A 20,694-nucleotide genomic window follows, 5' to 3' on the forward strand; every position below is an offset into this window, starting at 1 on the left:
CATTGGAGCATATATCCTCCTTCAGAACATATGGAGCGGCTGGAGGATGATCATGCTATTTCACTCCCATCAGACACCTTGAGTCTCACTTAAACACAGCCTACACTATCCTCAGGTCAAGTGGCTCTACTTGTACAGTTTACACCGATTATAATGAAGCACTACAATATTTTTACTTTATTTAACTAGGCAAGTCAGTTAAAAGAACACATTCTTATTTTACAATGACGGCCTACCACAACCAAACCCTCCCCTAACCCGGACAACGCTGGGCCAATTGTGGGCCGCCCTATACGCTTGGAGGTAAGGATGACAGCAGAGGTGTAGTCTACGGGCGATACGGATAGCACTTATTATTGATATCTACATATCACATTGATGTGAATCACACTGCTGCTCATTCAGCTATTTGCTCCTTACGGATCGCGGTTGTTGTTGATGGCTGTTTACAAATCTAAATGTGTATTTGAACCCAATAATGGTTGAATTCATCTAGTATGAATGTACCTGAAACTGATCTGGTGTGATGATGTGAAGGTATACTAATTTATACTAACTAAAGATCAATGTATAGCTGTTAGACACCAACCCCCTTGACTGAGTCTACCATTCTGCTCCCCTGTGTGCGATGGGTAAAGAACAGAAACAAAGCTAGCACCAGCTGACAATATGAGAGAAGATATGTTGTTTATGTTTTGGCCCAGGCCGCCTCTATATCTCCAGCTCCGACTAAACAGGATACCAGGACGACGTGAATCAGTCAGCCACCTCACTGCAACACCCACCGCAGGACCAGCAGTAGATCAACATCAGGCAGCTAGCAGCAGGACCAGCAGTAGATCAACATCAGGCAGCTAGCAGCAGGACCAGCAGTAGATCAACATCAGACAGCTAGCAGCAGGACCACAGTAGATCAACATCAGGCAGCTAGCAGCAGGACCAGCAGTAGATCAACATCAGGCAGCTAGCAGCAGGACCACAGTAGATCAACATCAGGCAGCTAGCAGCAGGACCAGCAGTAGATCAACATCAGGCAGCTAGCAGCAGGACCAGCAGTAGATCAACATCAGGCAGCTAGCAGCAGGACCAGCAGTAGAGCAACATCAGGCAGCTAGCAGCAGGACCAGCAGTAGATCAACATCAGACAGCTAGCAGCAGGACCAGCAGTAGATCAACATCAGACAGCTAGCAGCAGGACCACAGTAGATCAACATCAGACAGCTAGCAGCAGGGCCAGCCCCAGCTATGGATGAGCAGTCTTTCTGTCCATACCTCCATGCCTGAGCCTGCATGCTAATTAAAACTGACATTAAAATAACATGAGGAGCCAAACTAGGAGAGCAGAGATGAGGAGGAGGCAGCATCTGTAAGAGGCTTCAAAAGACAGCGAAGGGATATTTTAGCATTTTGTTGTGATTATAGCAGCTTGTTGCAGAACTTACTCCTCATATCAGTTCGTAGGCCTACCGATTAGAATAATCACTAGTCACAAGCCAACTCTCTTCAGAAAGCAGCGTTCAAAATATGATTTTAATGTTTATATTTTCTCCATAAACATTATTACAAAACTCAGCAATTACCAGTATTACATTGTCACCATACAGGCTTGATCACAAATATGTAAAACCTTTGCAACAGTTACACCATAAAAACGAAATAAAACTCAAATAATTTACATGAAATTTAATAAAACAGCAAACTGCTCACAAATTTTGAATATTTTTTCCAGATGTTTTTTTTGTTGCTTATTTGTGTTCTGCACAACAACACAACACTCTCACAACAACAACAATATCTTATTAACTCCCATCAAAATGGAGATATTTCACATTTTTCTGTTGTTTCTTTCATATTTGGGATTTTAAACCCAGAAGCATTTTATTGTACATCCTTTCCACTGCCCGTACAGGGGGGATAAAAGGTTACTCACACACAAATACTTCACAGCACTTTCTAAGAAAAATATACACTTACAAAATATGTTACAAATTGGCACACAAAAAATATACAAGATTTTGTTGTGTCAAGAGTCCCTTGAGATCCTTCTGGTAACAACTCTGGACAGTATCATCATTTCATAGTATAAAGCTACATATTCTGTCAACCAAATGATCACAATGTAAAACCCCAATCAAATGTATTTAAATAATGAATAACTACATCAAACATAACAGAATAATAATAATATAATATACATTCATAAAGAGGGTCAGGAGTCTAGTTTGCATTTCTTTCCTGTCATTTCTGGAAGTAATCAAAACCAAAGTCTAAATGATAATGTTGTTGTTTCCTAGTGATAATGTTGGTGTTTCCTAGTGATAATGTTGGTGTTTCATAGTGATAATGTTGGTGTTTCCTAGTGATAATGTTGATGTTTCCTAGTGATAATGGTGATGTTACATAGTGATAATGCTGATGTTTCATAGTGATAATGTTGGTGTTTCATAGTGATAATGTTGGTGTTTCATAGTGATAATGTTGGTGTTTCATAGTGATAATGTTGGTGTTTCATAGTGATAATGTTGGTGTTTCATAGTGATAATGTTGGTGTTTCATAGTGATAATGTTGGTGTTTCATAGTGAAAATGCTGATATTTCGTCGTAATAATGCTGATGTTTCATAGTGATAATGTTGATGTGTGATAATGAAAATGTTGATGTTGCATAGTGATAATGTTGATAATTCATACTGATAATGTTGATGTTTCATAGCACCATGAGGAGGAGGCAGCTCAACAGTGGTGGTTTAAAAAACAAGAGAAGAAGAAACGTCAGAAGTTACATTCAATAAGATAGAGGCAGAATGCCTTGTGGCACAATATGTGGTTATATCCCATCAGCTGTTCACCTGCTCCTACTGTATACCTGGCATAGCTGGTTCACCTGCTCCTACTGTATACCTGGCATAGCTGGTTCACCTGCTCCTACTGTATACCTGGCATAGCTGGTTCATCTGCTCCTACTGTATACCTGGCATAGCTGGTTCACCTGCTCCTACTGTATACCTGGCATAGCTGGTTCACCTGCTCCTACTGTATACCTGGCATAGCTGGTTCACCTGCTCCTACTGTATACCTGGCGTAGCTGGTTCACCTGCTCCTACTGTATACCTGGCGTAGCTGGTTCACCTGCTCCTACTGTATACCTGGCGTAGCTGGTTCACCTGCTCCTACTGTATACCTGGCATAGCTGGTTCACCTGCTCCTACTGTATACCTGGCATAGCTGGTTCACCTGCTCCTACTGTATACCTGGCATAGCTGGTTCACCTGCTCCTACTGTATACCTGGCATAGCTGGTTCACCTGCTCCTACTGTATACCTGGCGTAGCTGGTTCACCTGCTCCTACTGTATACCTGGCATAGCTGGTTCACCTGCTCCTACTGTATACCTGGCATAGCTGGTTCACCTGCTCCTACTGTATACCTGGCATAGCTGGTTCACCTGCTCCTACTGTATACCTGGCGTAGCTGGTTCACCTGCTCCTACTGTATACCTGGCGTAGCTGGTTCACCTGCTCCTACTGTATACCTGGCATAGCTGGTTCACCTGCTCCTACTGTATACCTGGCGTAGCTGGTTCACCTGCTCCTACTGTATACCTGGCATAGCTGGTTCACCTGCTCCTACTGTATACCTGGCGTAGCTGGTTCACCTGCTCCTACTGTATACCTGGCATAGCTGGTTCACCTGCTCCTACTGTATACCTGGCATAGCTGGTTCACCTGCTCCTACTGTATACCTGGCATAGCTGGTTCACCTGCTTCTACTGTATACCTGGCATAGCTGGTTCACCTGCTCCTACTGTATACCTGGCATAGCTGGTTCACTTGCTCCTACTGTATACCTGGCATAGCTGGTTCACATGCTCCTATACCTGGCATGATAGAGCGAATAAAACAGAGAGGGGGGGACAGAAAAGGGAGAGAGAGGAGAGAGAGAGAGAAAGAGAGAGAGAAAGAGGAAAGAGAGAGAGAGAGGAGAGAAAGAGGAAAGAGAGAGCGAGAGAGGGAGAGAGAGTTGGGAGACAGAAAGAGAGAGGGGAGAGAGAAGGATATAGGGAATTTGATTATGCTTGATGAAGTTTCCTGCAGCATGTGAAGTAATCAATTCACAGTATCACCTGTACTGTAATATCAATCAGGTGGACCATGTAATCATGCAGAGCAAAGTAGTTTGTTTTGTCACAGTGTGTTGACGATAACTCTCCAACTATCTGACAGAGAGAGGGCGAGGAGAGAAAGAGGAAAGAGAGAGAGAGAGAGAGACAGAGAGAGAGAGACAGAGAGAAAGAGAAAGACAGAGAGAGAGAGAGAGAGAGAGAGACAGACAAAGAGAGAGAGACAGAGAGAGAGAGAGAGAGAGAGAGAGAGAGAGGGAGAGAGAGACAGAGAGAGAGGGAGAGAGAGAGAGAGGGAGGGACAGAGAGAGAGAGAGATGATCTTGATCTTTCTCAGCAGTCTGCCTGATCTTTCTCAGCAGTCTGCCTCTACTTCAGGCTAGTTAGTTACCCGTCTTTATCAGCAGTCTGCCTCTACTTCAGGCTAGTTAGTTACCCGTCATTATCAGCAGTCTGCCTCTACTTCAGGCTAGTTAGTTACCCGTCTTTCTCAGCAGTCTGCCTCTACTTCAGGCTAGTTAGTTACCCGTCTTTATCAGCAGTCTGCCTCTACTTCAGGCTAGTTAGTTACCCGTCTTTATCAGCAGTCTGCCTCTACTTCAGGCTAGTTAGTTACTCGTCTTTCTCAGCAGTCTGCCTCTACTTCAGGCTAGTTAGTTACCCGTCTTTCTCAGCAGTCTGCCTCTACTTCAGGCTAGTTAGTTACCCATCTTTCTCAGCAGTCTGCCTCTACTTCAGGCTAGTTAGTTACCCATCTTTCTCAGCAGTCTGCCTCTACTTCAGGCTAGTTAGTTACCCGTCTTTCTCAGCAGTCTGCCTCTACTTCAGGCTAGTTAGTTACCCATCTGTCTCAGCAGTCTGCCTCTACTTCAGGCTAGTTAGTTACCCATCTTTCTCAGCAGTCTGCCTCTACTTCAGGCTAGTTAGTTACCCGTCTTTCTCAGCAGTCTGCCTCTACTTCAGGCTAGTTAGTTACCCGTCTTTCTCAGCAGTCTGCCTCTACTTCAGGCTAGTTAGTTACCCATCTTTCTCAGCAGTCTGCCTCTACTTCAGGCTAGTTAGTTACCCGTCTTTCTCAGCAGTCTGCCTCTACTTCAGGCTAGTTAGTTACCCATCTTTCTCAGCAGTCTGCCTCTACTTCAGGCTAGTTAGTTACCCGTCTTTCTCAGCAGTCTGCCTCTACTTCAGGCTAGTTAGTTACCCGTCTTTATCAGCAGTCTGCCTCTACTTCAGGCTAGTTAGTTACCCGTCTTTATCAGCAGTCTGCCTCTACTTCAGGCTAGTTAGTTACCCGTCTTTCTCAGCACCAGGCTTAAAACAGTTCTTATCAGACTGAATAAGTGATTCAGATCTGTATATGTTAAAACATGAGCTGGCGAACACCCAGAAAAACTATTTTGTGTGGATGTGCTGACCTACGCCGAATAAAGAGAGTTGCGCACTCCATATATAAACTCCCAGGGATTTATTGGGTATTTACCAATGTTTCGGCATTACTATAGTTTATGTATCGGTACCTGAAGTCAAGGACAGGAAATCACTGAAAGAATGGATCGCAATGACATATATTCTCGTCATGTAAACTTCAGTAAAATTTTTGTAATCACAGTCTGACAAAGAGATGAAGAGAGAGAAAGAGAGAACGAGAGAAAGAGAGAGAGAGAAAAAGGGAGGGGGATCTCTACCATTAGTTCATTATCTTGTAACTTATCTGTCTTGCGTAGATTTAAGGCGTACATTCGATATACAGATTTAAGGAGTACCCTTCCTGTAATAGTTACACCAGGGTAGTTCCTGCTAGATTGGAGTTGGAGCAAAAACCTAGAGGACGGTAACTCTCCAGAAACAAGGTTACAGAGCCCTGAGCTACATCATCCAGAGAGTTATAGAGGAACAGAGAGGTGATGATGAAACGAGGGACGTTGTTTCTGCTCTCCAGAGAATCTAACCGATACATATAAATACGGAACCAGGTTCCATTTTGAGAGTGATTTCTGAACGTTCTTCACCATCCAACGAGGGCTAACGGGCAGCTCATGACTCCATAGGAGTAGAAGGTGATTAGTCTGAATGGTCCTGAGGAACAGAGGCAATGTCCCGAATGGTTCCATGTTCCCTGTATACTACCAAGGTCCTATGGGCCCTGGTCAGAAGTAGAGCACTATAGAGAAGAGTGCTGAGGGCCATTTGTGACGCACCCACCCAGAGAGAGAGACACTGGGACGCACAGAGCATATTCTGTCCATAGCAGTGTCATTAAATAACATTAAAACCGTCCAACCTGACAATGTGATCACTGTGACAGGAAGGAAGTGATCTGATCTCACTACTAACAGACTTAGCAAAGAGCTCATACATCAGAAATAAATCCAATGTACCCCTGGCATAGCACATCGCTGTCCAATGAATGAAAACATCTTATCTCCAAAACAGAAATTTTTCTGAAATGTTCAGAGCACAATGAAGGGGAGTTACTGTTTTCAATACGTTCAGAGCTCACTGAGGGGAGTTACTGCTTTCAATACGTTCAGAGCTCACTGAGGAGAGTTACTGCTTTCAATACGTTCAGAGCTCACTGAGGGGAGTTACTGCTTTCAATACGTTCAGAGCTCACTGAGGAGAGTTACTGCTTTCAATACGTTCAGAGCTCACTGAGGAGAGTTACCGCTTTCAATACGTTCAGAGCTCACTGAGGAGAGTTACTGCTTTCAATACGTTCAGAGCTCACTGAGGAGAGTTACTGCTTTCAATACGTTCAGAGCTCACTGAGGAGAGTTACCGCTTTCAATACGTTCAGAGCTCACTGAGGAGAGTTACTGCTTTCAATACGTTCAGAGCTCACTGAGGGGAGTTACTGCTTTCAATACGTTCAGAGCTCACTGAGGAGAGTTACTGCTTTCAATACGTTCAGAGCTCACTGAGGAGAGTTACTGCTTTCAATACATGTACAAAAATAAAGGTTCCAAGGTTTATATCTGACAGTGAAGTGGAGTTACCTATATGTGATTACAACCTAATTCCAATATTGTGCACTACTTTTGACCAGGGCCATTGGGCTATATAGGGAATATCTTGTCATTTGGGACTCACACAGTGTCTGAGATATCATTGTTTTGATAGAGAATGTTTAAGAGTCAAATACAACGCAATGTCATGTAATAAATGGTAGAATGAGGTGGAGCTGACCCCCTTTAACATCTCACATGGAATGGTAGAATGAAGTAGAGCTGACCCCCTTTAACATCTCACATGGAATGGTAGAATGAGGTGGAGCAGACCCCCTTTAACATCTCATGGAATGGTAGAATGAGGTGGAGCTGACCCCCTTTAACATCTCACATGGAATGGTAGAATGAGGTGGAGCTGACCCCCTTTAACATCTCACATGGAATGGTAGAATGAAGTGGAGCAGACCCCCTTTAACATCTCACATGGAATGGTAGAATGAGGTGGAGCTGACCCCCTTTAACATCTCATGGAATGGTAGAATGAGGTGGAGCAGACCCCCTTTAAAATCTCACATGGAATGGTAGAATGAAGTGGAGCAGACCCCCTTTAACATCTCACATGGAATGGTAGAATGAGGTGGAGCTGACCCCCTTTAACATCTCACATGGAATGGTAGAATGAAGTGGAGCAGACCCCATTTAACATCTCACATGGAATGGTAGAATGAGGTGGAGCTGACCCCCTTTAACATCTCACATGGAATGGCAGAATGAGGTGGAGCTGACCCCCTTTAACATCTCACATGGAATGGCAGAATGAGGTGGAGCTGATCCCCTTTAACATCTCATGGAATGGTAGAATGAGGTGGAGCTGACCCCCTTTAACATCTCACATGGAATGGCAGAATGAGGTGGAGCTGATCCCCTTTAACATCTCATGGAATGGTAGAATGAGGTGGAGCTGACTCCCTTTAACATCTCACATGGAATGGTAGAATGAAGTGGAGCTGACCCCCTTTAACATCTCACATGGAATGGTAGAATGAAGTGGAGCTGACTCCCTTTAACATCTCACATGGAATGGTAGAATGAGGTGGAGCTGACCCCCTTTAACATCTCACATGGAATGGTAGAATGAAGTGGAGCTGACCCCCTTTAACATCTCACATGGAATGGCAGAATGAAGTGGAGCTGACTCCCTTTAACATCTCACATGGAATGGCAGAATGAAGTGGAGCTGACTCCCTTTAACATCTCACATGGAATGGTAGAATGAAGTGGAGCTGACTCCCTTTAACATCTCACATGGAATGGTAGAATGAAGTGGAGCTGACTCCCTTTAACATCTCACATGGAATGGTAGAATGAAGTGGAGCTGACTCCCTTTAACATCTCACATGGAATGGTAGAATGAAGTGGAGCTGACTCCCTTTAACATCTCACATGGAATGGTAGAATGAAGTGGAGCTGACTCCCTTTAACATCTCACATGGAATGGCAGAATGAAGTGGAGCTGACTCCCTTTAACATCTCACATGGAATGGCAGAATGAAGTGGAGCTGACTCCCTTTAACATCTCACATGGAATGGTAGAATGAAGTGGAGCTGACTCCCTTTAACATCTCACATGGAATGGTAGAATGAAGTGGAGCTGACTCCCTTTAACATCTCACATGGAATGGCAGAATGAAGTGGAGCTGACTCCCTTTAACATCTCACATGGAATGGTAGAATGAAGTGGAGCTGACTCCCTTTAACATCTCACATGGAATGGCAGAATGAAGTGGAGCTGACTCCCTTTAACATCTCACATGGAATGGCAGAATGAAGTGGAGCAGACCCCCTTTAACATCTCACATGGAATGGTAGAATGAGGTGGAGCTGACCCCCTTTAACATCTCACATGGAATGGCAGAATGAGGTGGAGCTGATCCCCTTTAACATCTCACATGGAATGGTAGAATGAGGTGGAGCTGACCCCCTTTAACATCTCACATGGAATGGTAGAATGAGGTGGAGATGACCCCCTTTAACATCTCACATGGAATGGCAACAGGAGTCGTAGCTGCTGGAAATGCTTTCATTGGTTTCTACTAGTGTATATCCCAGGTTTTTTCGCCCAATTTAAATGGTGCCAGTGTGATGAGGTCACGCCCTCTGCATCGGTGCATGGCTGCAACACAACTCACTGCTGTCAGTAATGCAACACCCCGAACGTCCTGAGACAACATGACTATGGAATGAATCACGCTGCTGTCTATCTGACATGATTACGTCTGTGAGCAGCCAGCCAACCAGAGCATTCGATATACACAATGGATAAAGAAAACAGCCGATATCCGCTCTGTATTCTATACATCTATACTCTATAGTTTCTGTATTCTACACTGAACAAAAATATAAATGCAACATGTAAAGTTTTGATTCCATGTTTCAAGAGCTGAAATAACAGATCCCAGGAATGTTCCAGACAAAAAGCTTATTTCTCTGAATGTTGTGCACAAATGTGTTTTACTTCCCTGTTAGTGAGCATTTCTCATTTGCCAAGATAATCCATCCACCTGACAGCTGTGGCATATCAAGAAGCTGATTAAACAGCATGATCATTACACAGGTGCACCTTGTGCTGGGGACAATAAAAGGCCACACTAAAATGTGCAGTTCACACAGCACAATGCCACAGATGTCCGTGGGGAGCATACAACCCTTCTGTGGGAAAATCTTATTCTGATTGGCATGGCTCCCAAGTGGGTGGGCCTATGCCCTCCCAGGCCCACCCATGGCTGTGCCCCTGCCCAGTCATGTGAAATCCATAGATTAGGGCCTAATGAATCGATTTCAATTGACTGATTTCCTTTAATGAACTGTAACTCAGTGAAATATTTGAAATTATTGCATGTTGCGTTTATATTTTTGTTCAGTATATATATATAAGAGGTCATCTTTACCTTTTGGCACATTGATTTTGAAGATTAAAATAATTATCATTTTTTTTGCAGATAGTGCATGGAGCTGTACAAACCACATAGACAAAAAATACTCTGATAGTGGACGGAGCACTGTGAACATCTATAAATGTCTCGTTAGAACGACCAGCTCGTTTTAAAAACTTCAGGAGAAACAGAACAGAAGAATTACAAGCTCATTCCAAACAAAAATAAGAAAATGAAGACAAAATGCTAATTTGATATGTCATCGATACAAAAAAATGGTCCCATCTTGTGTTGAAGATGTCTTGGGGTTTATACAAGGGGGGGATGCTCAGAAGAGAGAGGGGTGTTATGGGGGGGGGGTTGTAGTTTTTCCTCTTGAACTGAGCCAGGCAGTGTCTATCTGAAGGACAGCGACAACAAGACGGCCATATTCTGCCTACAAAACAGAGGGGCGGGGGGTTGGGGGTGGGGGGTGGGGGGACGGGGTTGAAGGTCACTGGAAGCATTTATTTATCTCCCTTCTGAAGGAAGATAAATACACAACTCGGGCCAGCAAAGTTCACTGAGAAAATACCCAAACAAAACAAAGTTCCCACAAAAAGATAAAACTGTTTTAAAGGCTTCATATTTTTTCTGACAAAAAACTGAAACAACCAGGAAAGAAAAAACAAAGCAGAAACAAACAGCCATGGTAGTTTAGAAAGAAGAACTACAAGAATGTTTCTCATGCAGATATTACGGTCCTCTTCGGGGGGTAAAGGAAGTGGGGGAGTCTGGGTAATGTAGTCATCATGCAGCTCTAGCATTGCAGCATCAGTGGTGCTGGGGGAAGAGGGGGGCTGAGCAGGTAGTGGGAGGGAGGGGGGTCTGAAGAGGTAGTGGAGGGAGAGAGGGGGTGGGAGGAGGAAGGGGGGTCTGAGGAGGTAGTGGAGGGAGAGAGGGAGGTGGGAGGAGGAAGAGGGACTGAGCAGGAAGTGGAGGGAGATAGGGGGGACTGAGGAGGTAGTGGAGGGAGAGAGGGGGGTGGGAGGAGGAAGGGGGTCTGAGCAGGTAGTGGAGGGAGGGGGGGAACTGAGCAGGAAGTGGAGGGAGAGAGGGAGGTGGGAGGAGGAAGGGGGACTGAGCAGGAAGTGGAGGGAGGGGGGGACTGAGCAGGAAGTGGAGGGAGAGAGGGAGGTGGGAGGGGGACTGAGCAGGAAGTGGAGGGAGATAGGGAGGTGGGAAGAGGAAGAGGGACTGAGCAGGAAGTGGAGGGAGATAGGGGGGTGGGAGGAGGAAGAGGGACTGAGCAGGAAGTGGAGGGAGATAGGGGGGTGGGAGGAGGAAGAGGGACTGAGCAGGAAGTGGAGGGAGATAGGGAGGTGGGAGGAGGAAGGGGAACTGAGCAGGAAGTGGAGGGAGATAGGGAGGTGGGAGGAGGAAGAGGGTCTGAGCAGGAAGTGGAGGGAGATAGGGGGGTGGGAGGAGGAAGAGGGACTGAGCAGGAAGTGGAGGGAGATAGGGAGGTGGGAGGAGGAAGAGGGACTGAGCAGGAAGTGGAGGGAGATAGGGGGGTGGGAGGAGGAAGAGGGACTGAGCAGGAAGTGGAGGGAGATAGGGAGGTGGGAGGAGGAAGGGGAACTGAGCAGGAAGTGGAGGGAGATAGGGAGGTGGGAGGAGGAAGAGGGTCTGAGCAGGAAGTGGAGGGAGATAGGGAGGTGGGAGGAGGAAGAGGGTCTGAGCAGGAAGTGGAGGGAGATAGGGAGGTGGGAGGAGGAAGAGGGACTGAGCAGGAAGTGGAGGGAGATAGGGAGGTGGGAGGAGGAAGAGGGACTGAGCAGGAAGTGGAGGGAGATAGGGGGGTGGGAGGAGGAAGAGGGACTGAGCAGGAAGTGGAGGGAGATAGGGAGGTGGGAGGAGGAAGGGGAACTGAGCAGGAAGTGGAGGGAGGGGGGGGGGGCTGAGCAGGAAGTGGAGGGAGAGAGGGGGTGGGAGGAGGAAGGGGGACTGAGCAGGAAGTGGAGGGAGATAGGGAGGTGGGAGGAGGAAGGGGGACTGAGCAGGAAGTGGAGGGAGATAGGGGGGTGGGAGGAGGAAGAGGGACTGAGCAGGAAGTGGAGGGAGATAGGGGGGTGGGAGGAGGAAGAGGGACTGAGCAGGAAGTGGAGGGAGATAGGGAGGTGGGAGGAGGAAGGGGAACTGAGCAGGAAGTGGAGGGAGATAGGGAGGTGGGAGGAGGAAGAGGGTCTGAGCAGGAAGTGGAGGGAGATAGGGGGGTGGGAGGAGGAAGAGGGACTGAGCAGGAAGTGGAGGGAGATAGGGAGGTGGGAGGAGGAAGAGGGACTGAGCAGGAAGTGGAGGGAGATAGGGGGGTGGGAGGAGGAAGAGGGACTGAGCAGGAAGTGGAGGGAGATAGGGAGGTGGGAGGAGGAAGGGGAACTGAGCAGGAAGTGGAGGGAGATAGGGAGGTGGGAGGAGGAAGAGGGTCTGAGCAGGAAGTGGAGGGAGATAGGGAGGTGGGAGGAGGAAGAGGGTCTGAGCAGGAAGTGGAGGGAGATAGGGAGGTGGGAGGAGGAAGAGGGACTGAGCAGGAAGTGGAGGGAGATAGGGAGGTGGGAGGAGGAAGAGGGACTGAGCAGGAAGTGGAGGGAGATAGGGGGGTGGGAGGAGGAAGAGGGACTGAGCAGGAAGTGGAGGGAGATAGGGAGGTGGGAGGAGGAAGGGGAACTGAGCAGGAAGTGGAGGGAGGGGGGGGGGGCTGAGCAGGAAGTGGAGGGAGAGAGGGGGTGGGAGGAGGAAGGGGGACTGAGCAGGAAGTGGAGGGAGATAGGGAGGTGGGAGGAGGAAGGGGGACTGAGCAGGAAGTTGAGGGAGGGGGGGGGGGGGGGGCTGAGCAGGAAGTGGAGGGAGAGAGGGGGTGGGAGGAGGAAGGGGGACTGAGCAGGAAGTGGAGGGAGATAGGGAGGTGGGAGGAGGAAGGGGGAATGAGCAGGAAGTGGAGGGAGGGGGGGGGGCTGAGCAGGAAGTGGAGGGAGAGAGGGAGGTGGGAGGAGGGAGGGGGGCTGAGCAGGAAGTGGAGGGAGAGAGGGGGTGGGAGGAGGAAGGGGGACTGAGCAGGAAGTGGAGGGAGATAGGGAGGTGGGAGGAGGAAGGGGGACTGAGCAGGAAGTGGAGGGAGGGGGGGGGGGGGGCTGAGCAGGAAGTGGAGGGAGAGAGGGAGGTGGGAGGAGGGAGGGGGGGCTGAGCAGGAAGTGGAGGGAGAGAGGGGGTGTGAGGAGGAAGGGGGACTGAGCAGGTAGTGGAGGGAGAGAGGGAGGTGGGAGGAGGAAGAGGGACTGAGCAGGAAGTGGAGGAAGAGAGGGGGTGGGAGGAGGAAGGGGGACTGAGCAGGAAGTGGAGGGAGAGAGGGGGGTGGGAGGAGGAAGGGGGTCTGAGCAGGTAGTGGAGGGAGAGAGGGAGGTGGGAGGAGGGAGGGGGACTGAGCAGGAAGTGGAGGGAGGGGGGGACTGAGCAGGAAGTGGAGGGAGAGAGGGAGGTGGGAGGAGGAAGGGGGACTGAGCAGGAAGTGGAGGGAGGGGGGGACTTAGCAGGAAGTGGAGGGAGAGAGGGAGGTGGGAGGGGGACTGAGCAGGAAGTGGAGGGAGAGAGGGAGGTGGGAGGGGGACTGAGCAGGAAGTGGAGGGAGATAGGGAGGTGGGAGGGGGACTGAGCAGGAAGTGGAGGAGGGGGGGACTTAGCAGGAAGTGGAGGGAGAGAGGGAGGTGGGAGGGGGACTGAGCAGGAAGTGGAGGGAGAGAGGGGGTAGGAAGAGGAAGAGGGTCTGAGCAGGAAGTGGAGGGAGATAGGGAGGTGGGAGGAGGAAGAGGGACTGAGCAGGAAGTGGAGGGAGAGAGGGGGTAGGAAGAGGAAGAGAGACTGAGCAGGAAGTGGAGGAGGGGGGGGGGGGGTTGGGAGGGGGGGTGGTAGGGCAACAGCATCAGATAACAAAATATTACCTCAGTTTCTCAAAAGAGGCCATGAGAGCCAAGTCCTTGTTTGGGTTGCTCTCCGCTCCCCCTCGCTTGCCCTTCACAGTCTCCATGTTTGGGAGCTTGGCGCTGGTCTTGTGGCGGTACAGTTTTTTGTGCGTAGGGCCTGGGCTAATAGAGTTGGGTTTGTCGAACATGTTGCAGCCCAGAGCGAGCTGGGGGAAGATGGGGTGGGAGGTGTTAAACTTGGCCTGGTTCTTTCCCACCTTGCCCCTGGCCTTCCTGCCCCGTCCGACCACCACGGAACCGGCTCCCTTCTTGCCCCCTCTTCCCTGGAGGATGTGGAGTGTCTTCATGTTGAGGCTGTTGGCGTCAGGCGGCAGGTCGCCCTCCAGCGGGTCCCACAGAGGCTCCATGGACTCCATCATGAACCTCTGGACCTCCGCCATGCCGGACACAATGTTGGACAGGATGTTAGACGGCTCCTCAAACTCCTGCTGCTCCTCCCCTTCCCTTCTGGTGTTCCCCTCCGACCAGCCCCTAGGCCCGGTGCTGCTACCAGACCAGTCCCCAGTGCTACCGTGGCTGTGGGGCTGAAGGTTCCCCCCCGCCTGCGCCTGACTCTTGGCAGCCTTCCCCTCCAGCATGGCTTTGATCTTCTTAGAGGAGCGGCTCTGTCTAGGCATCTTCACCTTCTCTGTCTTGGATGCTCTGGGGGCCCGGCCTTTCTTAGGCCCCTGCTGTCCCCCCGCTGCTGCCTGCTTATATCCTGCTTTTCTCTTAGAGCGGGTGTTCTTCCTCCCCTGCTCCTCCCCCTCTCTGTTGAATGAGGGGTGTATCTGTAACTGTCGCCCCTCCACCTCATGCTGCTCCGCCTGCTGCATGATGTCACATCCTGTCACATGATCCTGGTACTCCGGGGCTTTGCCTCCTGTCCTCATCTCCCACCCCGTCACCTGGTGGGAGAGGTTGGGGGTCTCCGGTGGCGACAGCTCGGACAGGGAAGAGTGTCTGAACTTGTCGGGGGTGAAGTTGGAGATGTCGAGGAGGTCTGAGGACTCTCTGAGGGGGGTGACGGGGTGACCCATGTTCTCCAGGCTCTGTTGGAACAACACCGTGGGGCTGCAGTGCTGCAGGTAGTTGTCTCTCCTCTCCTCTGTCTCCCCTCCTCCCTCACGCTGTTCCCCACAGCTGCAGGACTGGAGGCTCTGAGAGCTATAGTTGGAGGAGCAGGCAGATAAGGATCCCACAGAGTCATAGCTGATTAGACATCCATGGTCTGAGCAGAGAGAGCCTCTCTGGTACTGCACCTGCCCCAGACAGACACCTGACTGACACACCTGCAGCTCCTGTAGCTCCACCCCCGACCCTGGCTGCAGCCCCAGCCCATCCCCCTCCACAAGGTAACTCTTCTCGAACAGCAGTCTGTCAGTCTCTGATCCCTGCTGGCTGTAGTCCGACCCAGACCCTGACCGAGACCCAGGAACGCCGTCCAACAAGGGCAGGAACCCGCTGGAGAGGAGAGTGGTGTCGGGGCCAAAGCCCCCCTGGCTGTGGGGGTAGCTGGGGCAGAGATGGGGCTGGTGGTTCCACATGGAGGGGGGGAAGCTGGGGCAGAGATGGGGGGACTGTTGGAGCTCTGACTCGGAGGGAGGGGAGAGGACACAGCTCTGGACTAGCTGCAGGGAGGCAAACTGTTTCTCCTCTAGAGAGAGACCCAGGGGATAGTTCTGCCTGGGGGGCTGTTTATCCTCTAGAGAGAGACCCAGGGGATAGTTCTGGCTGGAAGGCTGTTTCTCCTCTAGAGAGAGACCCAGGGGATAGTTCTGGCTGGGAGGCTGTTTCTCCTCTAGAGAGAGACCCAGGGGATAGTTCTGGCTGGGGGGCTGTTTCTCCTCTAGAGAGAGACCCAGGGGATAGTTCTGGCTGGGAGGCTGTTTCTCCTCTAGAGAGAGACCCAGGGGATAGTTCTGGCTGGGAGGCTGTTTCTCCTCTAGAGAGAGACCCAGGGGATAGTTCTGTCTGGGAGGCTGTTTCTCCTCTAGAGAGAGACCCAGGAGATAGTTCTGGCTGGGGGGCTGTTTCTTCTCTAGAGAGAGACCCAGGGGATAGTTCTGGCTGGGGGGCTGTTTCTCCTCTAAAGAGAGACCCAGGAGATAGTTCTGGCTGGGAGGCTGTTTCTCCTCTAGAGAGAGACCCAGGAGATAGTTCTGGCTGGGAGGCTGTTTCTCCTCTAGAGAGAGACCCAGGGGATAGTTCTGGCTGGGAGGCTGTTTCTCCTCTAGAGAGAGACCCAGGGGATAGTTCTGTCTGGGAGGCTGTTTCTCCTCTAGAGAGAGACCCAGGAGATAGTTCTGGCTGGGAGGCTGTTTCTCCTCTAGAGAGAGACCCAGGGGATAGTTCTGGCTGGGAGGCTGTTTCTCCTCTAGAGAGAGACCCAGGGGATAGTTCTGCCTGGGGGGCTGCTGGGGGTAGTAGGTGATACCTGCCCCTCTGGAGGAGTCTGAGGCATCTAGTAGGGTCTGCAGGTACCCCCCTGGGGTCAGTGACACCCCTTCCTCCCTCTCCCCAGACGGTAGAGCTTGGTCAGAGGAGCAAGATGAGGAGATGCAGGAGGTGGTGACGGAGTCAGAAGAGATGAGGACAGAGGCACAGGAGGAGGAGGAGGTGACGGAGTCAGAAGAGATGAGGACAGAGGCACAGGAGGAGGAGGAGGTGACGGAGTCAGAAGAGATGAGGACAGAGGCACAGGAGGAGGAGGAGGTGACGGAGTCAGAAGAGATGAGGACAGAGGCACAGGAGGAGGAGGAGGTGAAGGGGAATGTCTGGTGGTTGGTGGGATCCAGGGAGGAGAAAGGGGGGCTGGGTGTGTTAGAGCTGATGTCTGCCACGCTGCCAGCAGGCTCCTGATTGGTTAACACCCCAGCATCAGCAACAGTACACGCATCCGACGCTCCATTCATCACGCTCTCCCCCTCCGCTCTTCCACCTGCTCCTCCCTCTTTCATTGTCTTGTTACTGCTCAGCCTGGCTTGGCTCTTGAATTTCCTTATCCCCCCTCCTCCCATCCTCCTCCCGTCCCTCTCCTCTCTCTCCTGAGTGCGGCTCCTCTTGGCTGTTCCGGTGTGTGTGATGTTCTGTGGTTCTAACGGCGCTCTTCCCCCTCCCCCCTCCTCTGTTGTAACAGCCTGATCAGAGACAGAGGGGATAGAAGCCGAGTCCTGTGTTGCTGCTGATCCCTCCCCTGTCTGGGGGATCCTCTGGACACACAACCTGTTGGCTATCTTGTATTTCTGTTTGGGGTGCGTGGAACTAAAGGGGCGGTGGGGGTGACGGCGCCTGTTCAGATGCTGTTCATCTCTGGACGCCAGCCGCAGCTGCTCCTCCCGCTCCCTCCTCCTCTCCTGCCAGAATTCTTTCAGTGGAGACAGAGAGGAGTAGTGGCTCTCCGCGGCGGCGTCCAGGCGCACGGCAGCGTCCCCGGCAGGGTCCAGCCTGCCCAGATTCACAGACATGTGTCTCTGTCCTTTGAAGCGGTTGATGATGATGTACTTGATGATGACTGGAGGCTCCTTCCGGGAGGATTTCCATCTCTTCTTGGGGCACCAGTCCACGTCCTCCTCCCTCTGTCCCGCCGGAACCTTCTCTCTCTTCTCCGTGGCGATTCTCTCGGTCTTCTCGTGGCTGTCGATGGAGTCGACGTCATATAGATAGTCGTCACTGTAGCGGACCTTCCGTTTGGAACGCAGGCCGTAGTTCAGAGGGTTAGAGGGGCTGAGGAGTCTCCTGGAACCGCTGGGCGCACTTCCTCCTCCCCTCCTCTGGCCCGGCTGCGCCTCCTGCTGCGCCTCCTGCTGCGCCTCCTGCAGGGTGTCCGAGGAGGTGCAGGAGTCGTCGTCGCTGTACTCCGCGTCCTCCTCGACTGAGTTTCTGAACTCCAGCAGGTAGTTGACAGAGGAGGCGGAGGAAAGGGGTGAACCCTGGGACCCCTGAGACCCCACTAGGGGGCTAACACCTCCACCCTCCTCCCCCAGCACAAGGCTCAGCTCCTCAGCTTTACCCTCCTCCCCTGTCCTCCTCCCCCGTCCTCCTCCTCCTCCTCCTCCTCCTCCTCCTCCTCCTCCTCCTCCGTCCTCCCTCTTGGCACAGTTGACTAGGACAGAGGGGAAGAAGTTGAACTGTGTCTCGTCCTGCAGGACGTTGGTCTTCTGTCTCATGTTGTCCTGGAAGGACTCGTAGCGAATCTTTAGAGAGCACACGTCGCTGCTCAGAGCCGACTCCTCGTCGTCGTCGTCAAACAGGTTGTCAACGTCGTCCTCGGAGAACAAGTTGACTGACAGGTCGGTCTTAGAACACAGGTCCAGCAGCTCCATCTTGGACTCACTGATAAACGACTCGAAGTAACCCCAGTCCTGACCCGCATTGGCCAGAAGGACCTCCTCACCGCTGACCTTGTCTGATAGCAGCACTTCCTCCCCTTTCACTTTGTCCAATAAGAGGACCTCCTCTCTGTTCACCTTGTCCAATAGCAACACTTCCTCTCCGGGGACCTTGTCCAATAGCAACACTTCCCCCCCGTTGACCTTGTCCAATAGCAACACTTCCCCCCCGTTGACCTTGTCCAATAGCAGCATTTCCTCCACATTCACTTTGTCCAATAGGAGGCCCTCATACAGATTCTTGGTGGTGGGATCCTCTGCCTCTGTCTTCTCTCCGTTGTCTCCTGTCTTGTTGTTAGCGGTAACGAGGGCGGTAACGAGGGCGGTAGTGAGGGCGGTGGCGTGGCAGGTTTTGGTCACGGAGAAGCTGAGAAGCTGGTCTGACAGGACCTCTATGACCTCACCAGCCTGACTCAGACATGGGATATTGATGCTGCTGATGTCAGAGATAGGGCAGGAAGTGGCCTCCAAGTCCTGGTGGCTTACCAGCCCCGCCTCGCGGTCAAGGTCAGGAGTCGTGGGGCCGGGGTCGTGGATAGGGGCGGGGTCATGGATAGGGGCGGGGTCATGGATAGGGGTGGGGTCCCGGGTCTCAATGAAACACCCAAGGCAGGTGGGCGTGGCCTGTAGAAGACACTCCTCTGTCAGATAGGATACACCTCCCAACTCCATCATGGTGAGAAAGGGGGTGAGTGGTGAGGCAGGGGATGGGGGCAGGCAGGGGCAGACAAGAGCAGGGTCCAGGCAGGTGTGAGGCAAGAGTAGGGTTCAGACAGGGTTCTGGCAGGGGTAGGGGGGAGGCAGGGCAGATGGGAGGCAGGAGTCAGGCAGGGGCAGGGGGAGGCAGGGGCAGACAAGAGCACGGTCCAGGCAGGTGTGTGGCAAGAGTAGAGTTCAGACAGGAGTCAGGCAGGGGTAGGGGGGAGGCAGGGGCAAGGGCAGGGACTCAGAAATGCACGACTGCAGGGGCGGAGAGGGGAGAGAGGGAGCTGTGAGGAAAGACTGGGATCTGGGCCACTCTCTGCAGCAGGCGGAGAAAGAGGAGGAAGAGGGGAGGAGGATAGGATGGTAGAGATAAAGGGAGGACGGCAACATGGATGGCCCCACCACACAGCCTCAGGTCTCCTCTCTGCTGACACGACACTCCTGGGGGGACAGAACAGAAACAACAGTCTCAGACTCAGTAACCAGAAGGACACATTCAGACAGCCCAGAATCAACAGTCTCAGACTCAGTAACCAGAAGGACACATTCAGACAGCCCAGAAACAACAGTCTCAGACTCAGTAACCAGAAGGACACATTCAGACAGCCCAGAATCAACAGTCTCAGACTCAGTAACCAGAAGGACACATTCAGACAGCCCAGAATCAACAGTCTCAGACTCAGTAACCAGAAGGACACATTCAGACAGCCCAGAATCAACAGTCTCAGACTCAGTAACCAGAAGGACACATTCAGACAGCCCAGAATCAACAGTCTCAGACTCAGTAACCAGAAGGACACATTCAGACAGCCCAGAATCAACAGTCTCAGACTCAGTAACCAGAAGGACACATTCAGACAGCCCAGAATCAACAGTCTCAGACTCAGTAACCAGAAGGACACATTCAGACAGCCCAGAATCAACAGTCTCAGACTCAGTAACCAGAAGGACACATTCAGACAGCCCAGAATCAACAGTCTCAGACTCAGTAACCAGAAGGACACATTCAGACAGCCCAGAATCAACAGTCTCAGACTCAGTAACCAGAAGGACACATTCAGACAGCCCAGAATCAACAGTCTCAGACTCAGTAACCAGAAGGACACATTCAGACAGCCCAGAATCAACAGTCTCAGACTCAGTAACCAGAAGGACACATTCAGACAGCCCAGAATCAACAGTCTCAGACTCAGTAACCAGAAGGACACATTCAGACAGCCCAGAATCAACAGTCTCAGACTCAGTAACCAGAAGGACACATTCAGACAGCCCAGAATCAACAGTCTCAGACTCAGTAACCAGAAGGACACATTCAGACAGCCCAGAATCAACAGTCTCAGACTCAGTAACCAGAAGGACACATTCAGACAGCCCAGAATCAACAGTCTCAGACTCAGTAACCAGAAGGACACATTCAGACAGCCCAGAATCAACAGTCTCAGACTCAGTAACCAGAAGGACACATTCAGACAGCCCAGAATCAACAGTCTCAGACTCAGTAACCAGAAGGACACATTCAGACAGCCCAGAATCAACAGTCTCAGACTCAGTAACCAGAAGGACACATTCAGACAGCCCAGAATCAACAGTCTCAGACTCAGTAA

At 51.0% G+C, this 20,694-nt stretch overlaps 1 protein-coding gene across 1 annotated transcript in view; it reads right to left on the reverse strand.

The window, feature by feature from the left end:
* Positions 1 to 1,511: 1,511 nt before the first annotated feature.
* Positions 1,512 to 20,694, reverse strand: part of LOC129827340 (neurite extension and migration factor-like) — a 190,874-nt gene continuing 171,691 nt past the window's right edge. Inside the window, exons 3-4 of the mRNA XM_055888097.1 lie at positions 13,974 to 19,531; positions 1,512 to 10,435 (exon numbers count right to left, since the gene is read on the reverse strand). Of these exons, the coding sequence (XP_055744072.1) occupies positions 10,396 to 10,435; positions 13,974 to 19,060 (5,127 nt within the window). The 5' untranslated portion in view covers positions 19,061 to 19,531 and the 3' untranslated portion in view covers positions 1,512 to 10,395. The remainder of the gene's footprint in view (positions 10,436 to 13,973; positions 19,532 to 20,694) is intronic.

The sequence above is a fragment of the Salvelinus fontinalis genome, chromosome 29, assembly GCF_029448725.1.
Source record: "Salvelinus fontinalis isolate EN_2023a chromosome 29, ASM2944872v1, whole genome shotgun sequence".
Lineage (NCBI taxonomy): Eukaryota > Metazoa > Chordata > Actinopteri > Salmoniformes > Salmonidae > Salvelinus > Salvelinus fontinalis.